At 42.4% G+C, this 23,140-nt stretch overlaps 1 protein-coding gene across 2 annotated transcripts in view; it reads right to left on the reverse strand.

Moving 5' to 3' along the window:
• Positions 1-23,140, reverse strand: part of SATB2 (SATB homeobox 2) — a 174,151-nt gene that overhangs the window by 101,170 nt on the left and 49,841 nt on the right. For both annotated transcript variants that reach the window (XM_005873567.2, XM_005873566.2), the window contains exon 3: positions 680-806. In XM_005873567.2, coding sequence (XP_005873629.1) covers positions 680-806 — 127 coding nt within the window. The remainder of the gene's footprint in view (positions 1-679; positions 807-23,140) is intronic.

Below are 23,140 nucleotides of genomic sequence, written 5' to 3' on the forward strand. Positions count from 1 at the left end.
AAAAAAAAACTATGAACAAATTCCTATGCACACTGCACATATCTTATTTTGAAGTAAAAAAACAAAACGGGAACAAATACAATATCTGTATTTGCATGTGGCCCGCGGGCCGTAGTTTGAGGACCCCTGCTCTAGAGTCTTTGAAAGAGGCACCATTTGTTCTGGATGCTGTATGGAGGCGGGGGGAGCGGGAGACAGTCACCATTCCCAGAATCTCTGCAGCCCGTCAGAGAGAAGAAGAGGGGAAGAGGCGTCCAGTGCTGGTGATGTTTAGTAAGTCTCTCCCACGGCAGAGCGCTCACCCCTCAGCACACAAACCTGAGACCGAGGAGGTATTTCATCCTCCAAGCCTACGTGCTGAGCATTTCCCAGGAGGACCCATGGGAGCAGGGAGGCGGGAAGCCCCCTTATGGGCCGCAGATCTGTAATGATTTGTCAGCTTCCCTTCCCCCGGGTTACCACTCCCCTGCCTCTGAAAACAAACCCTAACCCAGCTGGAATGTGGAGGATAAAGATACCTGGGGAAGGCCCCTCCTCGCCTGCTCACTCTCTCTCTCTCTCTCTTTTTTTTTCTTCCCATGAAACCCAATGTCTAGACACTCGCACAGACAGACGCGCTGGGCTCTGGGGTGACTCCTTGACGGACGGACGAGACACGAGGGCAGACGTGCAGACCCACCTCTGCAGCTGGATCTTCAGCGTCACGACGTGATAGACATCCTGCAGCATGTCGGCCACCGTGGCGTCGGGGGCATCGGTCACGTAGCTGAGCGGGAGCGGGTTCCACCTCCCCAGCTTGATTATTCCTGCGCAGGGAAGAAAAACATCATAAACACCTAGCTGCCATTTATTAAACCTGCCCGCTGTTTGTTCACGGTTAAGAAGGTCACTCCATAGTCAACAGGCAAGGCCCCACTCGGAGAAATTTTACAACCCAGGGCAATAACCCATTTCGTTCCAGCCGACGGTGGAGTGAGCTAACTCTACGGGGAAGAGGAGAAGAAAGGGATGAGGTTCAATCACGGACAATCGGTTATTTCATGTTTTCCTGTTTCTTAAATTACTTAGCAAACCATAAGGACACTTCCTTCCCCCAAAGTCTCGATTCACACTCTAACTTAAGCCGGATGCTAAATATACCAGACTGCTGATTTCATAGACCAGAAAAGAAAAGAAAGAAAAAAAGCAAGCCTTAAGTAAATAGGAGATCTGGTCTGGAATTGTACAAGAAAATTCCTGCGTGTGGGCTCGGCACAGACACCGTCACATCCTGACTATGGTGTGAGCCCAGGGTGAGCGGCGCTCGGAGCTGACAGAGCAGTTCGAGTTCATGCCCAGATTGTGTTGCACCGGGCAGAGGGGGTGTTCGCCAATGGCACAGGGACTGACCACAGATCGCAAATAGCAGATGTGCCTTCAACTTCCTTCTTTTCTAATTCCTCAGCTCTTTTTATCTTTTTTTTAAAATATTTTTTAAAATATATTTTTATTGATTTCAGAGAGGAAGGGAGAGGGAGAGAGAGATCTTCCTTCTTTTCTAATTCCTCAGCTCTTTTTATCTTTTTTTAAAAATATTTTTTAAAATATATTTTTGTTGATTTCAGAGAGGAAGGGAGAGGGAAAGAGAGATAGAAATATCAATGATGAGAGAGAATCATTGATCCGCTGCCTCCTGCATGCCCCCTACTGGGGATCGAGCCTACAACCCAGACATGTGCCCTGACCGGGAATGGAACCATGACCTCCTGGTTCATAGGTCGACGCTCAACCACTGAGCCAGCCGGCCAGGCTCCTCAGCTCTTTCTAGAGTGACAATGGTCCCCTTTCCCTGTGGGTTCCCACGACAGACGGCACACACATGACAACGGAGAGAGAATAAAATCCTGGTCAAGCTCAGGCTTCATGGAGCAGCGATGTTAGGGATACCCTTGTCACAGGAGGGTTCATGAGACAGCTTTGGCAGCATGTCCAGAAAATGCTAACTTCCTCTTAAGCTGGACCCATCTTCTCTGGGCACCATAACATTAAAGAGGAAAAATAAAGAGAAACTCATTTCACAAACACAGAGTAATGAAAATTTTATTTGTGTGCTATGAAAAATCAAATGGTCCCAGGCCGTTAGAAATTCTCTCTCTCTCTCTCTCTCTCTCTCTCTCTCTCTCATTAGTGATAGAAGTAAAACAGCATTTTTATTTTTAGTTTTGACAATACAGGTAAGTCCAACTACATTGTTCTTTTAAAAAATATTTTTGTTATCATCAGAGAGAGAGGACACCTACATACTCAAGTGAATGTTTAAAAGCTTCACAAAATAACGCCTTCTAGCTATGGGGTGAAATCCCAATAATAGGAGGTGAACTCCCTGGTCAGGCCATGTCCTGTCCAAGATGAAGTAAATGAGTGCGCAATGCTTGACATAATGCTTGAAAACAGGGGGTAAACAGAACAAAAATATTAAAATGATGCACTGTTTCAGTATTAAGCTTGAACAATCTGGTGCTGAATATGCTGCAGTATAAATAGTGCCTGGACTCGGTTCCAATAAAGGAACACAGCTCTCATTCATGGTACCGTATGTCTCCAGTGCTGGCTCCTTCAGTCATGTTCCACTTGCCAAGAAAAGCTGTTTTCTTGTGGGGACGGTTGTGCTAACATTCCCTCTCATGACAATGAAAAGTGCACAGCACGCAGCACGCAGTAGCCATGAAATGCGCATCCGGGCCCGCCGGACAGCCACCCACGAGGGGCGGGGGCTGCCTCCGTGCTTCTTCTACTCCTGACACGTGAACATACTAAGGAGATACCATGTCACATGTCTAACATATTTCCTTTTAAAAAAGAACCACTCCACCGCTTTAAATTCCTTTAACAGTCATGACCGTGGTAGCCCTTCGGTTGAGTATAAACTGGGCACGTTCTAACGACATGACGTTTCATTGTCAGAGGTGAGAGGGGGGTGAAAACGAAGCTGGCAGTCAGGCACGATGAAAAGCAAGTAGCAGAAGCTGATTCTGTGGGTCACTTTGGTTACTACGGATGCAAAGATAATACGAGGCGAATGAATCCTGCGGAGTGCAATGTACAAGCCTAGAAGAGATGCATCTATGCTGTTGTGTGTGTCCTTGTCCACTCCTTTTTACTGAAGAGGGTTCCACTGTAAGAATAAACCATGCCCGGTTGGCTGGCTCAGTGGTTGAGCATCGACCTATGAACCAGAAGGTCATGGTTCAATTCCTGACCAGGACACATGCCCGGGTTGTGGACTCAATCCCCAGTGTGGGGTGTGAGGAGGCAGCTGATCAATGGTTCTCTCTCATCATGGATGTTTCTCTCTCTCTCCCTCTCCATTCCTTTCTGAAATCAATAAAAAATATATCTTTTTAAAAAAGAATAAACAACGATGCAGCCAGAAACAACACACTATTTCTGTATGATTTCATTTAAATAAAATGCAAAACAGGCCAGACTCATCTAAGAGCTCAACCTCAGAAAGTGGTTGCCTGGGTGGCAGGGGCAAATGACTGTGAAGGGACAGAAGAGAATTCTCTTCTTTTGGCTGGTGGTTGCATGGGTATAAAAGTTGTCAAATTTCATAAAACCCAACAATATGCATACATTTTATTGTATGTAAATTATACCTCAAAAAAAAAGGTGAAGGGGTAGGAAATGATAGACAAATCACTCTACTGAAAATAGTAGCCTCCATTTAGGTAAATTCTCTCCCCACATTGGGAGCCAGAAGGAGACTTGTTTGGGCTGGAATTAGACACACACAGGTGTCCTCACAACACGCAATGCCTCTGCCGAGAGCAGCTGCTACAGGTTGGTCTCTGCCTTAGACGAGAGCTGCTGACGGAAGAGCTATTTTCAGGCAATGGGGAGTGGCGTGTGCGCCCTGCTGACTAACTCCCTAGTCCTGGGAGCTTGTCCTGTGCTCCACTGTGTCCCAGGCTCTGCAGGTGGCGGATCTGCTAGGACAGCCATGTCCAGGAGGCTATTCCCACAGCCGGTGCTAGGCACTCAGACCAACGCAACCCTCTGAAATACATTCCTTAGCTACAGTCTTCCTTCTCTGATATAAAATAGACAAAAATATGATTTGGACTAGGAGTCAAGTGTTAATTGAGGAAATCAAATTGGGATTTTATATAAGTCCAGTCCTCCTCTGTGACTTATAACAATGAAGATGTAAAAATATCCTTGTGTCAATATTTTTTTTAAATAAATGGACTCTACTTTTTAAGAAGTATCAAAACTTCTTAATAGATGCATCTCTTCTATTGTTCAGTTGTACACTGAACTCTGCAGGATAAGTTCAAAAATCAAGTTGGGAAGCAGGAGAGCACAATGACTAAGAACACAAGCTACCAAGTCTAACTGCCTCCGGTCACATCCAGGCCCCTCCAGCTACTAAATGTGTGGACTCAGCAAGTTACTTAATTTCTCCATGCCTCAACCTTCTCGCCTGTAAAACGGAACAATAAAAGTACGGACCTCCTAGGATTCTAATGCAGAGTAAACGGAAAGCCTTTAGCACAGAGCCTGGATGTAATTAATCTCAACAATTGTTTACAGTCATTATTCAGATGATTTTAATACTTCTTAAAAAGAAGATAGAGTCCACTTATTTAAAAAGATATTGACTCGAGGATATTTTTCCATCTTCGTTACCTTTCCCTTTTTAATCTGGTCTTGCGCCTGTAAAAGGCCTCGTTATTATAAGTCACAGAGGAGGACTGGACTTCAATCATGTCCCCCCTCTTCCCCCACCCTCTTCAATGCCTCCACCCTTACTCCTCAAGGTCTCCTTTCCTTTCACCCGCGTAGATTCAGATCTCCCTCCTCTAACAATAGCACTTCCACACTCTCTTTCCCCTCATTGCTGCACCTCCAAGTTTACTGACAGTGCACCTCCAACTTCTCCCTCAGACCTTCGCCACTCAGTATCTAGTTTCAACACTTTCATGGGGAAATAGGAAATTTGAAGGAACAAAGCCCAGATTCCCTTCGATTACCACATGCTTGCTCTCCTCAGTATCCTCTACATCACAGTGGCTCATGTGTGAGGCACACCGGAAGAGAAGACTGGGAGAGAGCGTGGTTCCAGGCCTGCCAGGCCTTGAATGCCCGGCTCAGCAGCACGCTGCATGGGTCAGAGGTCAGGAGCAGAGCCTGGAGTCAGAGGCGCCTGTAGGTCCCACCTCGTCTGCTTTCAGCTGTGAGACTCTGAACAGGCTGTTCATCTCACTGAGTCTCAGTTTCCCTCATCTGTAAAATGGGATCATAACGACATCTACCCCTCAGGGCTACCAGGAGGCTTTGGATGAGAATTAGAATTTAGGGCTGGGGCTGGCACACAACAAGTGCTCAGTCAACCTCAGGGGAAATGGATCCTTGGAAGTCTGGGGTTTGGGTGTACTTTAGGAAAATGAACCTATACTGGAATGCAGATGGATCGAAAGAGGGACGTATTTTGAGGGAAGAATAAAAGAGCTGCAGTAATATAGATAGGTGTGTCTAATTATAGCCTCTCCCTGGCTCTCTCTAAGGAGGGAGACCAACCCCAGCAAATGCTACTGCCCACCGGCAGAGGACGAAGAAGAGAGGATCCCCTGTAGATACTGGCTCACAGCCCTGGAAAAATCCCAATAAAAATGGCATAACTATAAATATACAGATACATGTCCAGTGCTCACACTCTATGAATAGGTTTTGAAACCCCAATCTGGAAAATGAGAAAAACGAATTATGATTAAATTAGATTGTATTATGTTCACATAGGTGTACACATACACACACACACACCACACCTTGAGCCCAGCCAGGCACACGGGGAATGCTCAATAGATGCCAATTCCTGTTTCTTCCCGGAATACATATCACACCCTCTTTCTGTCTGGAGTATTGATCCCCAATATTCATTGCTAGAAATCAGACACATTCTTTCCAATTCTGCCCCGAGGATAATTCTAACCCTGATCAACCCAGCCTAAAGTAATCCTTTCCCTACACAGCGGCACAATAAAAATTCTTGGTTGGTTTGGGTATCTTAGAAGAGACTAACTTTGTCACACTATCCCCTTGTGTTACCTTACAGTTTGCAAGTGTTTTTTTCAACCCATTAGTTCATTCTCATGAGAAGAGTGATGGGGCAGCATTCTAACTGGAAGCCAGCTGAAGGTCACAGAAGAGCCATTTTCAAGGACACCAGTGGGGAATAGTCAGGGTGAGACCCTGGGCTTCATCTCACAAGTTTCCTAACTACAGGACCAACAACACCCTTCCCACTTAGCTCCGCCCACATACCAATGCCCAAACACATGATGGGCCCTGGGAAGGCTGGGCCATTCGCATCCTGGGTCACCTACCAGGCAGGGTCTTGACGTTTAATGTTATACAAAGCAGATGAGACCAATGAGGAAAGAAGTGATGGGCCCAGAAAAGCCAGCTATACTTGGAACTTCTCTGGAAAACACTGTCTCCCACAACAGTGCCATTTCAGAAATAAACATTGTTTCCAAAATCATCGTTCCTATTTCTAAGGAATTTTTCATCTGCAAGCATTTAGAAAAGGCCTGGTGTTGAGAAAAGGCCTGACTATTACAGATGTAGTTTCAAGGTCTTAGAGTCACAAATTATGGGCCTTTATTTTGGGGCTGAAATTCATACAAATGTTAACATGATTGAATGGAGCTTTATATAAATAAAATTGTTTACACCCAGACAAATCTGTTCACTAAAATACAGAGGACCAATCCACTCTTTGTGCAGAGCCTTTAGACCAAATAACAAAATGCAATTGTAGGTAAATTTCCCATTAGTGCCATAAAATTAGGTTGGCAATGGAGGCAATCTTTGTCTAAAATTAAAAAGATGCAATAATGGAGACCGGTTTCCACTCTCTCGATGCAGTCTTCTGTCACAGTCACAGAGCTGACATTTCATAAAAAGAAATACCAAGTTGTGCGTGTGTGTTCATGTTTTCGTTATTTTTTTAGTTTATAATCTATCTCAGAGAAATCAAATACTCTTCTCAGTAGATGCGTAATTCATTATTACTATTATTTACCTCAAATTATGCAAAAACAAGAGTGATAATAATATACATTATAGTTCATCAATATTTAGCTTTTTAGAAAGTTGACCACCTCTGAGAATTAAATAAAATTATATGTCTAATACAACATAATCAATAGGGCATCAGAAGGGTTTGTATTAAGCAGTAATCATTCCTTCATTCATTCAACAAGTTTTTCTTTTGTGTCTCCAGCACAAATGGCAAAGATGCAGAGATAACCTGGTACACGCTCTCCCTACACCATGGAGTAGAGGAGCTTATTATCGCTAAACATGCAGCTAAGTGAAACCACTCCTAAAATAAACCACACGATAGCTTTTATCCCCTGTACTTCAACTATGAGAAACATTTACTTCACGAAGGCCTGCATCAGATACCTTGTGAAGTACACACACAGAAATAATTCTCACCGTTTGCAGCAGCATATAGACACTGATAAAATAGGTATCTATTGGGTGTACTGTAGAATAAAATCCACCAACCAAATTGTGAGACAGATATAGGAACCCGCCAAGATATCAGCAGTATTCTGATCATGCAATTCAGTGAATAATGTTCTTTTATTCCAGTTATGTTTTAACATGAATTTTCAAGGCAAAGTGAAAATTCAGCCTGGGGGGAAAAATGAGACATTTGCTTTCATATCCAAAGGCTGGGGTTTATATATCTCATTACTCCCTGAAAAAGATTTCAGCAAAGGAGCATCAATAAAAAAGCCAGCCTCAGAGTAACTAAGCCTGGGGCTTCTGGTTCCTGGTATTATTTCCATACCCACTGGTGACGAGGCCCCTTGTAAAAATAGAAGAACTCCTGACATCGATTGCACCTCAGAGTGGCCGTGGCTCTATGCGGCAGCATATAATTTTCTGTTGTTCAGCTACGCTTTGTTAAAGAAATGAAAAACTGTCTGTCCTATGCGATGATGCCACAGGGTGATTTATCTGTAAGTCAGTTCATGGGAAATCCCTACCCGGCAGTGTGTTATAACTCCGCTTGTTTCTAACCTGTGCCGACTGTGGTATATCAGCAAACTGTAGCAACACAGAGTCATAAATTGTAGTTATTATTGTTAAACCTGTGGTGGGGAAGACTTTTCCATGAGAAAAGAGGAAAAATGCCGGACAAAAGTGATTCTTGGAGTGCACACATTTCCCTTTGTAATGCATAGCTTAGCCGGACCCCGATACAACTTTCTGTAGCTCTTCTTCACCTGCTGCTTTGATTTTAAAGACTACTAGTACGTTTCACATGTCTTGCATTGGGGTAAAAGTACATGGAAAATGAAATAGCATTCTTCTGGCATGTACATTATCCAAGGGCCATGATAACTTCCACAAGTTAATGAAACTCACAACACACTTGTCTGGGAACCTGCAATACATTTAATCTTGTCTTTATAACAATACAAAAGAAAGCACCAGGCACAAATAAATAATTCAGTGATCCCCAATAAATGTTGAGGCTATAGTGTTAGATAAATTATCTAAAAATCAACATACACACACAGGATGTACTATTTCCTGTCTCCAGACAGCTCCTCTATCTGCATCAACTTGGGTATTATTGACAAACACAAACAAGGTGGCTTTGTACTCTTTAAGAATCCTAACTGTTATCTTAAAGCATATCTGTATCTTTCAGGGAAAATTATCCTCAGGAACACTGTTAGTAGTAAAACACTGAACTATGAAGTTAGAGAGCTTTCTGAATAAACTCTAGGGATGAACAGCCGTCTGTCAATCTTTTCTTGAGTTGACTACTCCCTTACGCTACAGAAATGTTCTACTTAAAAAATATTTACAGTACGATTTGGTGCCTTGTAATTCTATACATGGTTTTTACATTTTGCAGCAAAAAGATTTTTGTCTCATGTAATAGATGCAGCTTCACATTTGGGAAACGTTATGTTATAACCCTGACTTTTATTAGATTATTTAATATAAGCACTAAGTAACTAGACTAAATTAATAAAGACCCTATTGAAAAAACACACAAAATTATTCCACAAATTAAATAAAACTTTCTGAAGTTGGCATTTTAGAAACCTTTATTTAATTTTGAAAATTCCGATTCTTCTGAAAAACAGCCAAAATATTGGTCAGGATATGAAAAAAATATGGTTGCTGTTTAGCTATTTGTTTCGTAAGCGTGCCATTGAAAATCGTTACAATGGAGGAATGGGACAAATGAGAAAGAAAAGGGTTACGAGAAATTATTTGGGATCCGTTCTAAGCTCCGGTCACGGGTTAAAAACTATTTCATCTGGTACATATTGTGTTATTGTCCCCAGTTTCATAGCTTAATCATTATCTAAAAGGGTTTGGAATTCAAGGATCAGTTTTGGCAGGTAACCCAAACAAACCTCTCTTTTCTTTTCCTCCTTTCCATTCAGAAATACATTTGCATAAAGAGATTTCCCGCTAGCATTTGTCCCACTAAAATACCTTCAATAATCCAAGACACAAGGGGAAAGTATACTCTTTTAAACAGACTTTGCCACATCCTAGCAGATGCTGTTCTAGCCCGTGTTTCTGCATCCTCTGGGGTAAGCAGTATCCACTGATGATCTAAAAATACAGTTGCCGCACACGGTCGCCATCCTAATTAGTGACATGTATTCTTTGCAGATGGGGCTGGAAGGACCTAGTCTTCCAGGTGCTCATCTCGGGCCCAACACCTGCGCGATCCCAATTACATATTCCAAAACTGCCCCTCGGGCATCTTCTGCTCCCGATAATTAAGGTTGCGCAACATGTGACCTCAAGGGCCACACTATATTGGCATGCTGATTATCAAAGAAAATGTTGCCATATAATAGGAAGGGAAAAGTAGACTTACTTACGTTGTACATTTTTACTCATGTTCCCACTAACCTGATTTCACAGTAATTTGTTAAGAAACTATGAGACATGGAAGCAAATATGGTGTAACTATTACAAAATGGTAACTGCTTTTGGCTTAGAGTTTTGTTTGGCTTTTTGTTTATTCGATTTGATCATTTTGGGGCTCCTTTAAGAACATTTTAATAATTTTCACTTGCAGCACATCTTCCTATCAGATGTTTTACATTCAAAATAATTTTGAAAGTTGTTTAATTTCCATTTTTGGAAAATGTTATATTAAAGGCAGCAAACTCAACCTTTAAATATGATACTACCATTTTTGTTTGTTTTTGTTTTGTTTTGTTTTTTAAATTTTCTTTATTAAGGTATTACATATGTGTCCTTATCCCCTCATTGCCCTCCCCACCCCCTGCTCATGCCCTCACCCCGCTGGTGTCTGTGTCCATTGGTTATGCTTATATGCATGCGTACAAGTCCTTGGGTTGATCTCCCCTACCTTACCATGTTAATGACTATAATTAAGAGGCCCAATACATAGGTGGGGCTCTCCATTGGCAAATGTTTCTTGGCTTGAGTCTAAGATAGATCTGTAGCCATTACATAACTGTTTATGAACAATGACAATGGTCTACTTGAGTCCGATAAAATATTCAGCCATGTCAGGAAAATGCCATATAGAATCAATGGGCTACTGAACTGTGATACTTAGCAATTCCTCCTGAAAAGATGCCAGGCTATCCTTGGTAGCTGAGAAGTTAGGGATGATCTGTAGGGCAGAGCAAGGTCAGAAGTTAATTCTTCCCCCCACCCCCAGGAACCTCCCTTTTAGTAAGGGCTGTGCTGCCGAGAGCTGTCACATGGAGTGATCGAGTTCCAAGCTCATCCCCAGTCATGTCTGCAGCCATGCTCTGCCCCAGCCCCACCCCAGCTTCGGAAACCAAAGTGCAAAAGGTAGGTCCCAGGAGACACTGAGGGTGAGCCAGGTGGAGAAGCACTGCCCAGGTGGCCTGCTAATGTTCTCATTACTGTCAAGTAGGAAAGGCGAAGAGAAAGGAGAGAGTCAGGGCATGTGAGAAGGAAAATGGGGTTAGGAGTGCATCGGCACTGAGTTACATTTCTTTTTAAGTTTTCAGGATTTGACATGAGCTAAAGAGGTGAAGGCCAGGGGAAACAGGTTTCCTGTAGATACATAAACTTCCCTTATCCAGACTACAAACTGCCAGAGGGCAGGGTCAGTCAGTTCACTGTTTATACAACCTTGTCACAGCCCGTAAGCCTGAGGATGCCTCGGACACAGTGGGCACGCGACGGCCCCATCTCAGGAAAGCCACTTGGAAGCAGCAGCAGCAGCCTGGCATCATGGTGTCTAGCTCTGGTCTCGGATGCTGTCGCTCTGCACTTACGGCAACTCAATCTCCCGGGGCCCCTATCTTCCCTTCTACAAAATGGGTATTGGAAAGCAAATCAATGCTCACTGCAATGTCATCTACAATAGCCAAGATATGGAAGCAACCCAAGTGCCCATCACTAGAAGAGTGGATAAAAAGGAGTTGGTACATATATACAATAGGATATCACTAGGCCATAAAAAAGACTGAAATATTGCCATTCGTTTCATCATGGATGGACCTAGAGGGTACTATGCTAAGTGAAATATGTCAGACAGAAAAAGACACATACCACATTATTTCACTTACATGTGGAATCTGAAGAGCAAAATGAATGAACAAACAAAATAGAAACAGACTCATAGATACAGAGAACAGACTGGTAGCTGCGGAGGGAGCGGGGGGACAGGGCGGGGTTAGGGGACTGGATGAAAAAAGTGAAAGGATTAAGACAACAAATGTGTCGTCACGAAACAGTCACAGGGATGTAAAGTACAATATGGGAAGTACTGTCATAAATATTGTAATAACTGAATACGGTGCCAATTGAGCACTTGAAACATCGGGGGGGACACTTGTAAAGTATATGACTGTCTACCCACTAAGCTGTACTCCTGAAATAATATAGAATAATATTAAATGTAAATGGTAATTGAAAAATAAAATTTTAAATAAAAATAATAAAAGCAAAAACAATAAAAGCAACACCAAAAAACAAAACAAAACAAAAAACCCTCCTGTCTGACTCACATAATGGAATTACAATAAAATACATAAGCTAAACTGCACTGAAAACTGAAGGTGCAGCATAAACACATACTGGCTTCCATGAATTCTAAGTTAACATGAAAAAGGGAAGCATAACATTTTTTAGAATGTTTCTAAGGGAAACTTTCCTTAAACAAAAATGTGGATCTTCTAACATGTCATGGCTGACATGGCAAGCCATCTGATGTCGTCAGAGAACCTGGGCCCGGAGTGCCTTCCATCTCATAACTGGGGCAAGCCCCTTCCTCTCTCAGGCCCCCACTTTATCATCTTTAGGAGCTGAAACCTGAGAGGCAGCGTCAACAACGGCATTTCACCACCTGCTCCACTGCACCCCAGACCCACTGCGGCTGCAGTGCTCACGGGGTCCATTCCTCACTAGAGCCAAGCTGCACAGGAGCACAGTGCCTGGCAGATGGCAGAGGCACAGAGATGGATGGATGGATGGATGGATGGATGGATGGGAGGGAGGAAGGAAGGGAAATCGGGAGAGGGAGGGAGGGAGGGAGGGCCACTCTGCCTTGGTCTGTGGGCAGCACTGGCTCACTTTGCAGGTTCACTTGATGCTCCCTCCCCAGACTCTGTCCCCAGCCTCCTGCTACCCCCCAATAAGTAGAAAACTGAGCTCCCACATCTTGGCACCCTGGACACCCAGCATAAGACATATTCTAGACCAGTGATGGCGAACCTATGACAAGCGTGTCAGAGGTGACACGCGAACTCATTTTTTTGGTTGATTTTTCTTTGTTAAATGGCATTTAAATATATAAAATAAATATCAAAAATATAAGCCTTTGTTTTACTATGGTTGCAAATATCAAAAAATTTCTATATGTGACACGGCACCAGAGTTAAGTTAGGGTTTTTCAAAATGCTAACACGCCAAACTCAAAAGGTTCACCATCACTGCTCTAGATGCTGCTGAAGACACAGAGAACTCTACGCCTGAAGAGATGAAACCCTCACACCCAATCTTCTCATGGAACCACACTGCCCAGAGATGTTCTGACGCTCTAACGCAAAGCCCTGTCTGAATGCTCTGGGACCCAGCCATGGAGGTGTTGATTACTGTCATTTTAAAAACACTTAAGCCTGCAAAACTGTGAAAATAAACTCAACATTGAATTGGTAGACTGAGGAAGGAAGGAGAGAGGGAGGAAAAGTCAAGAATTCAGCATTTTGCTTCTCAGGGAGAGCTCATTTTTAAACTTTCCAAGTAAAGTAAACAACTTCTAAATTCAGGGTCATTGAAGGTCTGCCAGTTGGTGAACAAAACAATGGCTTTGGTATCAACCACAAGAGGAAACATGGCTCAATCAGGATTTTATTAACTGAATATCCTTCTGCCAACTGCACTTTTACTAAAAGAGCAAAAGCTGCTGCCTGCAGACTACTGAATGGACCACTACCTGAGCAAATGCAATTGTGTTCATCACTCCTCACATTCAAATCATTAGCCAGAAGTGACTTTCCCTGGGATTCTTTCATGTTAATGAAACACGATAACACAATTATTAAAACAGGTAAGATACGCACAGATCAATTTTGCATTTCCATCATACAAAACAGAAGACATAAATTGTTTATATGCCTTCCCAAATAAGTAATTTCCTGTCCTTAAGATGTATTTGTATATAACCAAATAAAGTCCCTAACATAACCCACATAAGTAAATAAATCTAATTCACTCAGGAAGTATGATGCTGAAAATTAAGATCAAGGCACTGAAATCTCAAAATTATCTGATTATAAATACTAAGAAATTCCCTAGGAATCATGGACATATGAGACCCTGGAAATGTAAGCGAGACTTACTTTTATTCTGGGCTTTAAAAAATAAAGACTGGCTAGGAAGATGAGAAGACAGGCGCTATATGAGAGCTAATACTGTGTGTTCCTATTGTGTCCCATTAGAAAAAAGACTGGAAAGAAGCCCTGAGGGCTACAGCCTCAGGAGGATTTTATTTTTAATTCAACCATCCTTAAAATAACTTGCCCTAGCTGGTTTGGCTCAGTGGCTAGAACATCGGCCTGCAGACTGAAGAGTCCCTGGTTCGATTCCTGTCAAGGGCACATGCCCGGGTTGTGGGCTCGATCCCCAGTGGGAGGCATACAGGAGGCAGCTAATCAATGATTCTCTCTCATCATTGATGTTTCTATCTCTCTCTCCCTCTCCCTTCCCCTCTGAAGTCAATAAAAATAAAATAACTTGAGTGGTGTTTTATTTTGATTCTAATATCAAGCCACCATCAACTTCCCACCTCTAAAGAGAGGAAGAAAGACAAATCTCAAAAACTGATTTGGTTCTCTGGTCACTAAGTCAAATGGGGGAAAAAAAGATCAGTTTATTTCACTTTTTGTTATTTGCTGCTTTAACATATATGTTCTACAACACATGGGAGTGACACAGAAAATAGTCACTACAACAAGACTGGCTTTCTTCATGTTTTTATAGCATGATGAGCTGCATGGACCCTAATAGGCCCAACTTCTCCTCTCAGACTCACTCATCAGTATGTGTAGCATCATATTCACTTTCTAATGATCCATCAAGGAACTGGGTGTTACTCTGATTCTTCTCATGGTATTGCTATGTTACTACACTAGAAGAAAATAGTTAACCAAATTATCTAGTATCACATTAAAAATAGTTCACACCAGAAACAAAGAATAAGTTACTAATTTTTAAATTCTGATGCAATACTTTCTAGTCTGATTCACAGTAAGTTAAACTTATTTATGTTAAAATGCCCATGGAGCCCAGCTGATGTGGCTCAATGGTTGAGCTTCGACCCAGGAACCAAGAGGTCACAGGTTCGATTCCCGGTCAAGGCACATGCCCGGGCTGCGGGCTGGATTCCCAGTGTGGGGCGTGCAGGATGCAGCTGATCGATGATGCTCCTATCTCATCAATGTTTCTATCTCTCGACCTCTCTCTCTTCCTCTCTCTCTAAAAATCAATTCAAAAAAAACATTTTAAAAAAATGTCCATGGATATTTATGTATCAATTTGTTGTTCTTCGAAACTTAAAACATCTCAAAACCAGTTGTAATCAATCAGGAGCTATTCATCTTAGTGTCCTTGCCTAGTGACTGACACTTAGTCCAGGCCCCAAAATAATGCTTGAAAAATACTGAAACATGATTATGTTCTAAGAACTATGAGTCCAAAAATGGCTGCAAATGTGTTTCCCAATCACATCCCTGTAACTTATAACTTTAGCATTTTGTTTATTTTGCCAAGTAAAATAAATAAGAAGCAAGAGCTTATCCATTCTTGCCCCTGCTACCTACCTAGTTATTTGATGACATAAAATATTGGGTCAGGTGGTGCATATAAATAATGCTCATAATAAGCCAGAATAAGGGTTTATTATGTGTCTTATTAAAACACAAACCTTTTATTCTTCCGTAAACCACTCCACATGAAGCAAACCCATGTAAAGGACTAACTGATATTTGTCACACAGGAACGTCTCTCTCTGCTCTATTCATGACGACATAGACTATGTTAATTGTTTAATGTTCTGGCTCCCCCATGGGCAGAAGCTAATTTGGGTTACAAAAGGACTTCACATGAGATATGGCTCATATTAAATAGCCAGCCATTTTCAAGATGAGCTGGACATAGACTTTAGCTGTTTATGCACCCAAACCTGGAGAAAGGGACCCAATTTTGTCTCCTGAACATACAGCCCCTGCTGGGTTCATATAAACTTTTTACTCTTTTCCCATAAAGTGCAATTATTAGTGTCAAAATATTTTCTTAAAACCTGGTCTGATAGAGTCATCAGAGATGCTTGGGATTTCCATACCTGCTGTCTCTATTCTCTTTTTGGAAGATCATTAATGCTTCACCCCAGGGCATTCAAAATAACTGTTGCAGTAAAATTGCCCAGAGTGGGTATCCTTATTCAAACATTCATTCTGGACAAGTCAAGGGATTTGCTCTTGCAAATGTAAGGCCTACAGATGTGTTTGACAAAAATGACAATAACATTTGCATTTGGGATGCAGAGGAAAATGGCCTTTCAAAGTCGCCCCAGCACAAAGGGAAGTCACAGTCCCCCTAATTTCCGAAACCCCAAAGTCCTCGGGGAGAAGCCGCGTGAGAGCAGAGGAAATCATGAAGGCCCAGCTAGTGTGTGTCGGCCACACTGAGGAACTGCCCGAGTGTGACCTGACCCATGGCTATTCGTGAACATATCACCTCTGTTGTTAACTCGTTCCCAGCAAACACATGCCTGTTTTAATGGAAAAGAAGATCTGGGTTCACACTAATCAGACCCAACCCGAGGCCACATTAGCAACTGGCAGGTGCCCGAGGGCCACACCTAATCTGCATGAAGGGAAGCAGATTGCAACCGCCCTCGTCGTTTTTATTTTTAAACTGGTTTTTGGAGCCGAGCATACATGAAATCTCAGAGGGAGACAAGGAGGCGGCAGTGCATACATTTCCCTTCATGCCTTTTACTGTCATTCTTTTTGTACAAACCACCTTCCCGAATGACTACTGACTGAAGCAAGGAGAACAGAATGAAGGAAAAGGAGCAGGCAGAGACCACAAACGAGAAAACAACGTCTTATCTCTCTTAATAGATCTTTACAATCCTCTACGGTATCATTTTAAATCCGTTTTCATTTGACTTTAGTGTTCTTATATTATTTGGTGAAGACAAAATATTCCCCAAATTTGGAAAACAGGCTGCAGCTAGCAGAGATCCCGAGACCAATAACTATTTGTAAACGATGACCTGTCTCATAGAGAGAAATATTCTATCAAGTGTCACCCTTATCATCTCAATCCTGGCTGATGCTGCTCACAGAATAATTTAAAGTGACAGAACTCTTTAGATCCTAGGAATTGATCATCTAAGTCCGTGGTCGGCAAACTGCAGCTCGCGAGCCACATGCGGCTCTTTGGCCCCTTGAGTGTGGCTATTCCTAAGCCTTAGGAGTACCCTAATGAAGTTAATAACAATGTACCTACCTATATAGTTTAAGTTTAAAAAATCTGGCTCTCAAAAGAAATTTCAATCGTCATACTGTTGATATTTGGCTCTGTTGACTAATGAGTTTGCCGACCACTGATCTAAGTCATTCGATTCAAGCCTGGGTGAGTCTGCAAAATAACTCGGCAAAAATAAAAGTGCGTCAAGAAAGAAACACAAAACCTGGAAAAGAATAAACACAGAGATCATTTTTTTAATGGAGGTCACAGAGACATGACAGTCTCTGTGATGAAAAAACCTGGTTGCTGCTGCTTTAGAAGAACAGGGGGTGCTGAGTCAGCAGGGTACTGGGGGGCACAGGATGTTACACGGAAAATGGTTTCACCTCAAAGAGGCCATATCTTAAGCACATTCCATACCTTGGCAAGAAGGTGAAATTAGGGCCAAGAAATCGGGAACGCCTTGTGGTTTTGAAAGAGAATGGAAGAGGACCTTGAAGTTGCTTCACAGGCAATGAGAAGCCACTGTAGAGCATCGAGAGGTGACTGAGAAATGCCAAGCTACCCATCTCAACTCAAGGCAGGCACAAGCCTTCCCAGAGCAACAGAGTCTCGGTCAGAAGAGACTGTTGCATAAGACGGCCACATAGAAGCGAAGCAAAGGCTACTGTGGTCTAGAGAGAGAAAGAAGGCGAAAGGATGAATGCGGGCAACCCTGGGAAGACAACCAGAATCTGAAGACAGGGAAATAGAAAGGCATGCGCGATAGGAAGTGACAAGTACTGGATGGGAGTCAGGAGACCAAGCCACCCCATTCTCAGTGCCTCTCCACCTCCCCCCTGTGAGCAGATCACAGTGGCCTCCATGCCAGGGTTGCTGAGAGCATTGAGTGCAGCCCTAGGAATTCAGGTTCTCTGGAAAGTCGAAACTGCCAACCAAATGCTTTGTTGTTGCTGTTATAAAGAGTACACATAATGACAAAGAGCTTAACATGATTCGTTTCCGGTTTCGAATTTGAGAAAGAGGGGACATTATTTTCTCGGCCAGTGGGTGAGAGGGACACTTCTAAGGAGCTGAGTAAGTGTTCCAACAAGCTGAGTCTGAAGTACCGATGAACTGCCAAACTTTGAACTCTTAAAGACAAAGACACAGATAAGATCGGAACAAGTAAAAGAACTACGGATTCTTGGAGTGGCGGCTATTTTGTAATTTCCTGTATACAGAGAAGAGGACAGAATTCCAGGCGATTGCAAAATAACGCATTGATACGTCTCTATGAGCCGAACACTTTCGCGGAGTATTCTTTTCACAAAAACCCTTTGGCACAGATATGCGTGTCTCCACTTTAGATCTGGCTAGATAACTCGCCAAGGCCACCAGATACTCACCGGCAGAGGCTGGAGGCAGATTTCCCGACCTCAGAGTTCATACCGGTCCCCCATCACGGCACCTCCCACCCCCTGGGCAACTCCAGCTTGGCCTTCGTGGTCCAACTCACACAACACTTCCGAGAAAATAGCACTTTTTCTGTTTCCCCCAATAAAATGAATCTCTCTGCACTTATATGTATTCATGAGGTAAATGACTACACCGTTCACATGAAGTTCCCTTCCCCACTAACCTGTAGGGTCCTCAGTATAGCTCCTTCTCTGTCCTCCTGGTAGCACCAGCACTGAGCTCAGCACCCGGCATCGACTCGGTACCCGACTAACAGGTACTGAATGAATCAATGGAATTTAAAGGCTCCAAATTGCCACAAAGTAACTTGATCTCAATTCTTTCCTGCTGTTATTTTTATTAACCACCCTTATTCATTTATTGAAGGTCAACTATGAGCCAGGTAGTGTAGCTGTAGGTATCCTATATCAGTTCACTTTGTATTATTACATTATGTATAACAATTATGTGCAAATTGATTATGAAAGTGTGTCATAATTTATAATACATATAAATTACATTATGTAATTAAATCCTCAAATTATTCCTGTTAATAAAAATTATCCTAATTTTACAGATTAAGAGTAGCATAAAAAGACTGAGCAATTTACTACAGGCACACGGCTTCTAATAATAATGATAATAATATAATTTAAATGCCGATTTTGTGGCAAGCAAAGTGTTAGGATTTAATATATATATAATCCCCTTTGATCTCCACAACAAACCTATGAGATAGATTTTATCACATTTTTTCAGATGAGAACATCAGGGGACAAAAAGGTTAAGTCGTTTCCCAAGATTACACAGTTAACAGGCAACATAACTGCTCTTTAAACTCTGGTTTTTATGACTCCAAAGCCTACATTCTTTCCACTATATCAAGATCCCTTCTGCTATGTCATGCTGCCGAAATCTTTCTATTTTAAATACCTGAGATAAGCACTAGAGATAATAAATCTCTAATGGACTATTTAACCTGAATTGGTCACATTTCATAACTGGCTTAGGCAGAATTAAAAATAACAGATAGGCAGGTCAAAGGGGGAATGAAGGTCTGATACAGCTAACTGCATCAGTTGTATTTTGTTGGACCCAGAAGACCATAAATTGCTTTTGAATATAAAAAGTTGGAATATTACTATTCTCTTCCGAATGCATTTTTTTTCCGCTCATTCGTTTGTTTCGACATTTACGGAGTTGTTTGCCCAAGTACTGGAAGTCCAGGGTGATGAACCAGATAGGCATGGCGCCTACACTCCTGACACTTAGAGTCCACTAGTCTAACCCATGAGCAAAACATAAATAAAAATGGAACAGACGTTAGCACAAAAGTGATAGGATGCTATCAGCAAGAATAATCAGGTGGTCAGGGAAAATGGCCCAAGGGATGCCCTGATGAGCAAAACTGGGGGAAAGAATGTATGCTGGTCATGAAGAGGGAGCGGCCTGGCCCAGACTGAGAGGCAGTGTGGCTGGGCAGGAATGGGGATGAGCGGTTAAGGATGAGGATCAGGACAGATCGGACAGAGCTCCGCCGGTCATGGCGAGCATGTGGACTTTACTCCAAATGAAACAGAAAACTGGGCAAGGGTTTAGGCAGAGGAACAGAGGAACGGCGTTACTCAGTTTATGTATTGAAGCCATCGCTCTGGCCTCAGGGGGTCTGAGCTAAGGTGGATCAGGCATGAAAAGCAGAGAGGCCCTTCAGGGGCTGTTCAGTGAGTCAGGGTAGAAGGGACTGCAGACTGAACAGGGGGAAGCAGGCAGGGGAAATGGAAACAATGAGATATTTCCAAATCTTCCTCCATGTAGCACCACCGAGCTCTTTAGGGAAAAATAAAATCCACAAGAGGAAAGCATTAAGGAGTTTCAAAGGTATTGGGAATGTTCTATTTTCTAAGCAGAGTAGGCAGTAGCAGGATCTGGTTTTGGTGTGTGTGTGTGTGTGTGTGTTTTAGTGTTAAATATACATATTGTTGATAGTTGTGTGTAAACATGGCATAACGCGCGTGTGTTTTAGTGTTAAATACGTATACATATTGTTGATAGTTGTGTGTAAACATGGCATATTTCATAAGAAAACATTTAGAGGATCAATGCTATGGGTTTTAAATGACTGAATACCCAGGAATAGCCGTTTTGTGATTTCAGGGTGAACTTTCTCAGTTTGACCCATAATCAGGACAATCGGCTCAAATTCTAACAAAACAGGTTATTTTCTAATTCCAGATTAATTGTAATAACAAGAAAACTATAAATTAAACTTAAAATCTGAACTTTGTCAATGTAACATCTTAGATATCAGTAAAAATAAATCATGAGTTAGTCAACTGGGAATATATCCAAAATTTTTAAAATGATGGCCATAATCCCAATTAACCATAAATACAGAATGATATCCAAATACAAAGATATTCATGAAAGAGTTGTCTGCAAAAGTAAAAAACTCTGAACAACCTAAATGTCCAAAACCATTGGTATGGTTAAATAAATGATGGTATACTCATACTATCAACCATTAGGAAGTCATTAAAAACTAATGCCATGGAAAATGTTTATTATATTAAGCTTTAAAATGTTATATATCCATTGCCTATGAGGAGAGAAGGAAAAAGAGATTATGAGAGATGTGGAAAAGACTTTATCAGTAAATTTTTTAAGACAAGAAGTATCTTGGACCACAGGGGATGCCGAAGGGGACTGTTACTTTATCCTTCCCACTGCTTTGTATTTTCTTCAAGGGGCGCATTTATTTCTGGACAATTGCTGTGCTTTCCTTGCAAATGATTAAGCAAAGCAAACCACACACAAAAAGGAAGCTACCTGCATTTAGAAATCTCCATTCTTTGATCAATTCTTGACTATTTTCTGATGAGAAACCCTTCCATTTAGAAACCTTTAGCTAGAAACACAAACGGTTACAACGTTGCCTGAAAGAGGATGAACCAAGAAAGCCTTAGAATTCCAAGTGACTGGATGATAGGAACACCAACAAATCAATGCCATCTGATCAGTTAGCAGCAATCTCCTATTCTTCACCATTTATTCAGCCAACATCTACCAAGTGCCTTCTGGGAGGGCAGGCTACCAAACCCCAGGGAGACACAGTCCCTGTCCACAAGGGGTTCCTTATCACCTGGCCAGAGAAAGAGCAGGTAAGGTGAGGGCACCCAGGACACATCAGCAGGTTGTAAATGTCCCCTGGTGGACGCCAGGGAAGGCAGAGGGAGGGAGAGAACCACCTGGAACGCTGTGCCCAGAAGCGGACCTGGGTGGGTAAGACTTCCCCGTCCCAAATACTACTGAGGACTGCCTGCCAAACCAGACCAGTGGCCAATGCTACTCAATGAACGCGACGCTGGCACCAGGACAAAAGAGGAGTAAGAACTTTCACACAGAAACTATCCCCAAAGCTAGCTCCCCGGGCTCCCCCCGCCCTTCCCGGCCTGCCAAAGGCACGATTATCACGTTAACAGATAGCAGACAAAATGTAAGTGGCAGCACTAACTGACATAACCAATAACTCTCAGTTAACGGTTGCTTACCTTCATCAAAATAGTGCACATTTGCCGAAACCGGTTTGGCTCAGTGGATAGAGCGTCGGCCTGCGGACTGAAAGGTCCCAGGTTCGATTCCGGTCAAGGGCATGTACCTGGGTTGCGGGCACATCCCCAGTGGATGTGCAGGAGGCAGCTGGTCGATGTTCCTCTCTCATCGATGTTTCTAACTCTCTATCTCTCTCCCTTCCTCTCTGTAAAAAGTCAATAAAATATATTTTTAAAAAAAAATAGTGCACATTAGGTAAAAGAAAGTTTTAAAATCCCATCGGAAAGAGCAATACAGGATATAAAGTGGCTCAGTATAATTTTGGGTACAACCACAAAAGAAAAATATGTCCTTGAACCCAGAGAGTATGCATTTACCACGTGTACTTAGCATTAAAGAAGGTATATTCATTGTAAAAATATGAACACTGTGAAGATCGGTTTAATGCTGTGTGAGTCACTTCAGGCCCCCTAAATAAATAACATGTATAAAAAAACCATTGCTTTAAAGTAAATGACATTTTAAATAAAATCATGCAAATTCCAAACAAATAATTCTTTTAAAGTCATTTGGCATTCTTCCTTTTTGGCCTCCACAGTATTCTATTTCATCGATTAAATGCTGCACGGACCTTCTCTCTTTCCTTTCGGGTATGCCCTGGAAATAACGGTGATGCTCCCAGAGCTCAGAGCTTTCAATGTGTAAATAACCCCTCCCAGAAGCCCAAATCTCCATATCTTAATATCATGAAAGCTGGAGCTGTAAAATAAAATCTGTTAGCAGCTGAAATCTTAATGAGGTTCTACAAAGGAGCGGCTTTTCTGCAATGACTCAATGCATGGAAACAGTTGAGTAATTATAAATGCATGGGCTGAATGTGAGTTGGCAAATATAATACCACAGAATGTACCCAGAACCAGGGTTGTCCCAGTTCAAATGAGCCCGTATTCCTTTACCAGGGCAGGCACCCGACGAACCTGAAATGTCTTTGGCTGGGAGGTAGGTGTGAGCCCATAAAATCGTGTCCCCTGACTCCCACTGACATGGCGACAGTCTGTTCTGGCCTGGCGGCAGCCTGTTCTCCAACCACAAAACACTGCAGGGGAAACATGGCCTAATGTTGGGT

The sequence above is a fragment of the Myotis brandtii genome, unplaced genomic scaffold (genome assembly GCF_000412655.1).
Source record: "Myotis brandtii unplaced genomic scaffold, ASM41265v1 scaffold412, whole genome shotgun sequence".
NCBI lineage: Eukaryota > Metazoa > Chordata > Mammalia > Chiroptera > Vespertilionidae > Myotis > Myotis brandtii.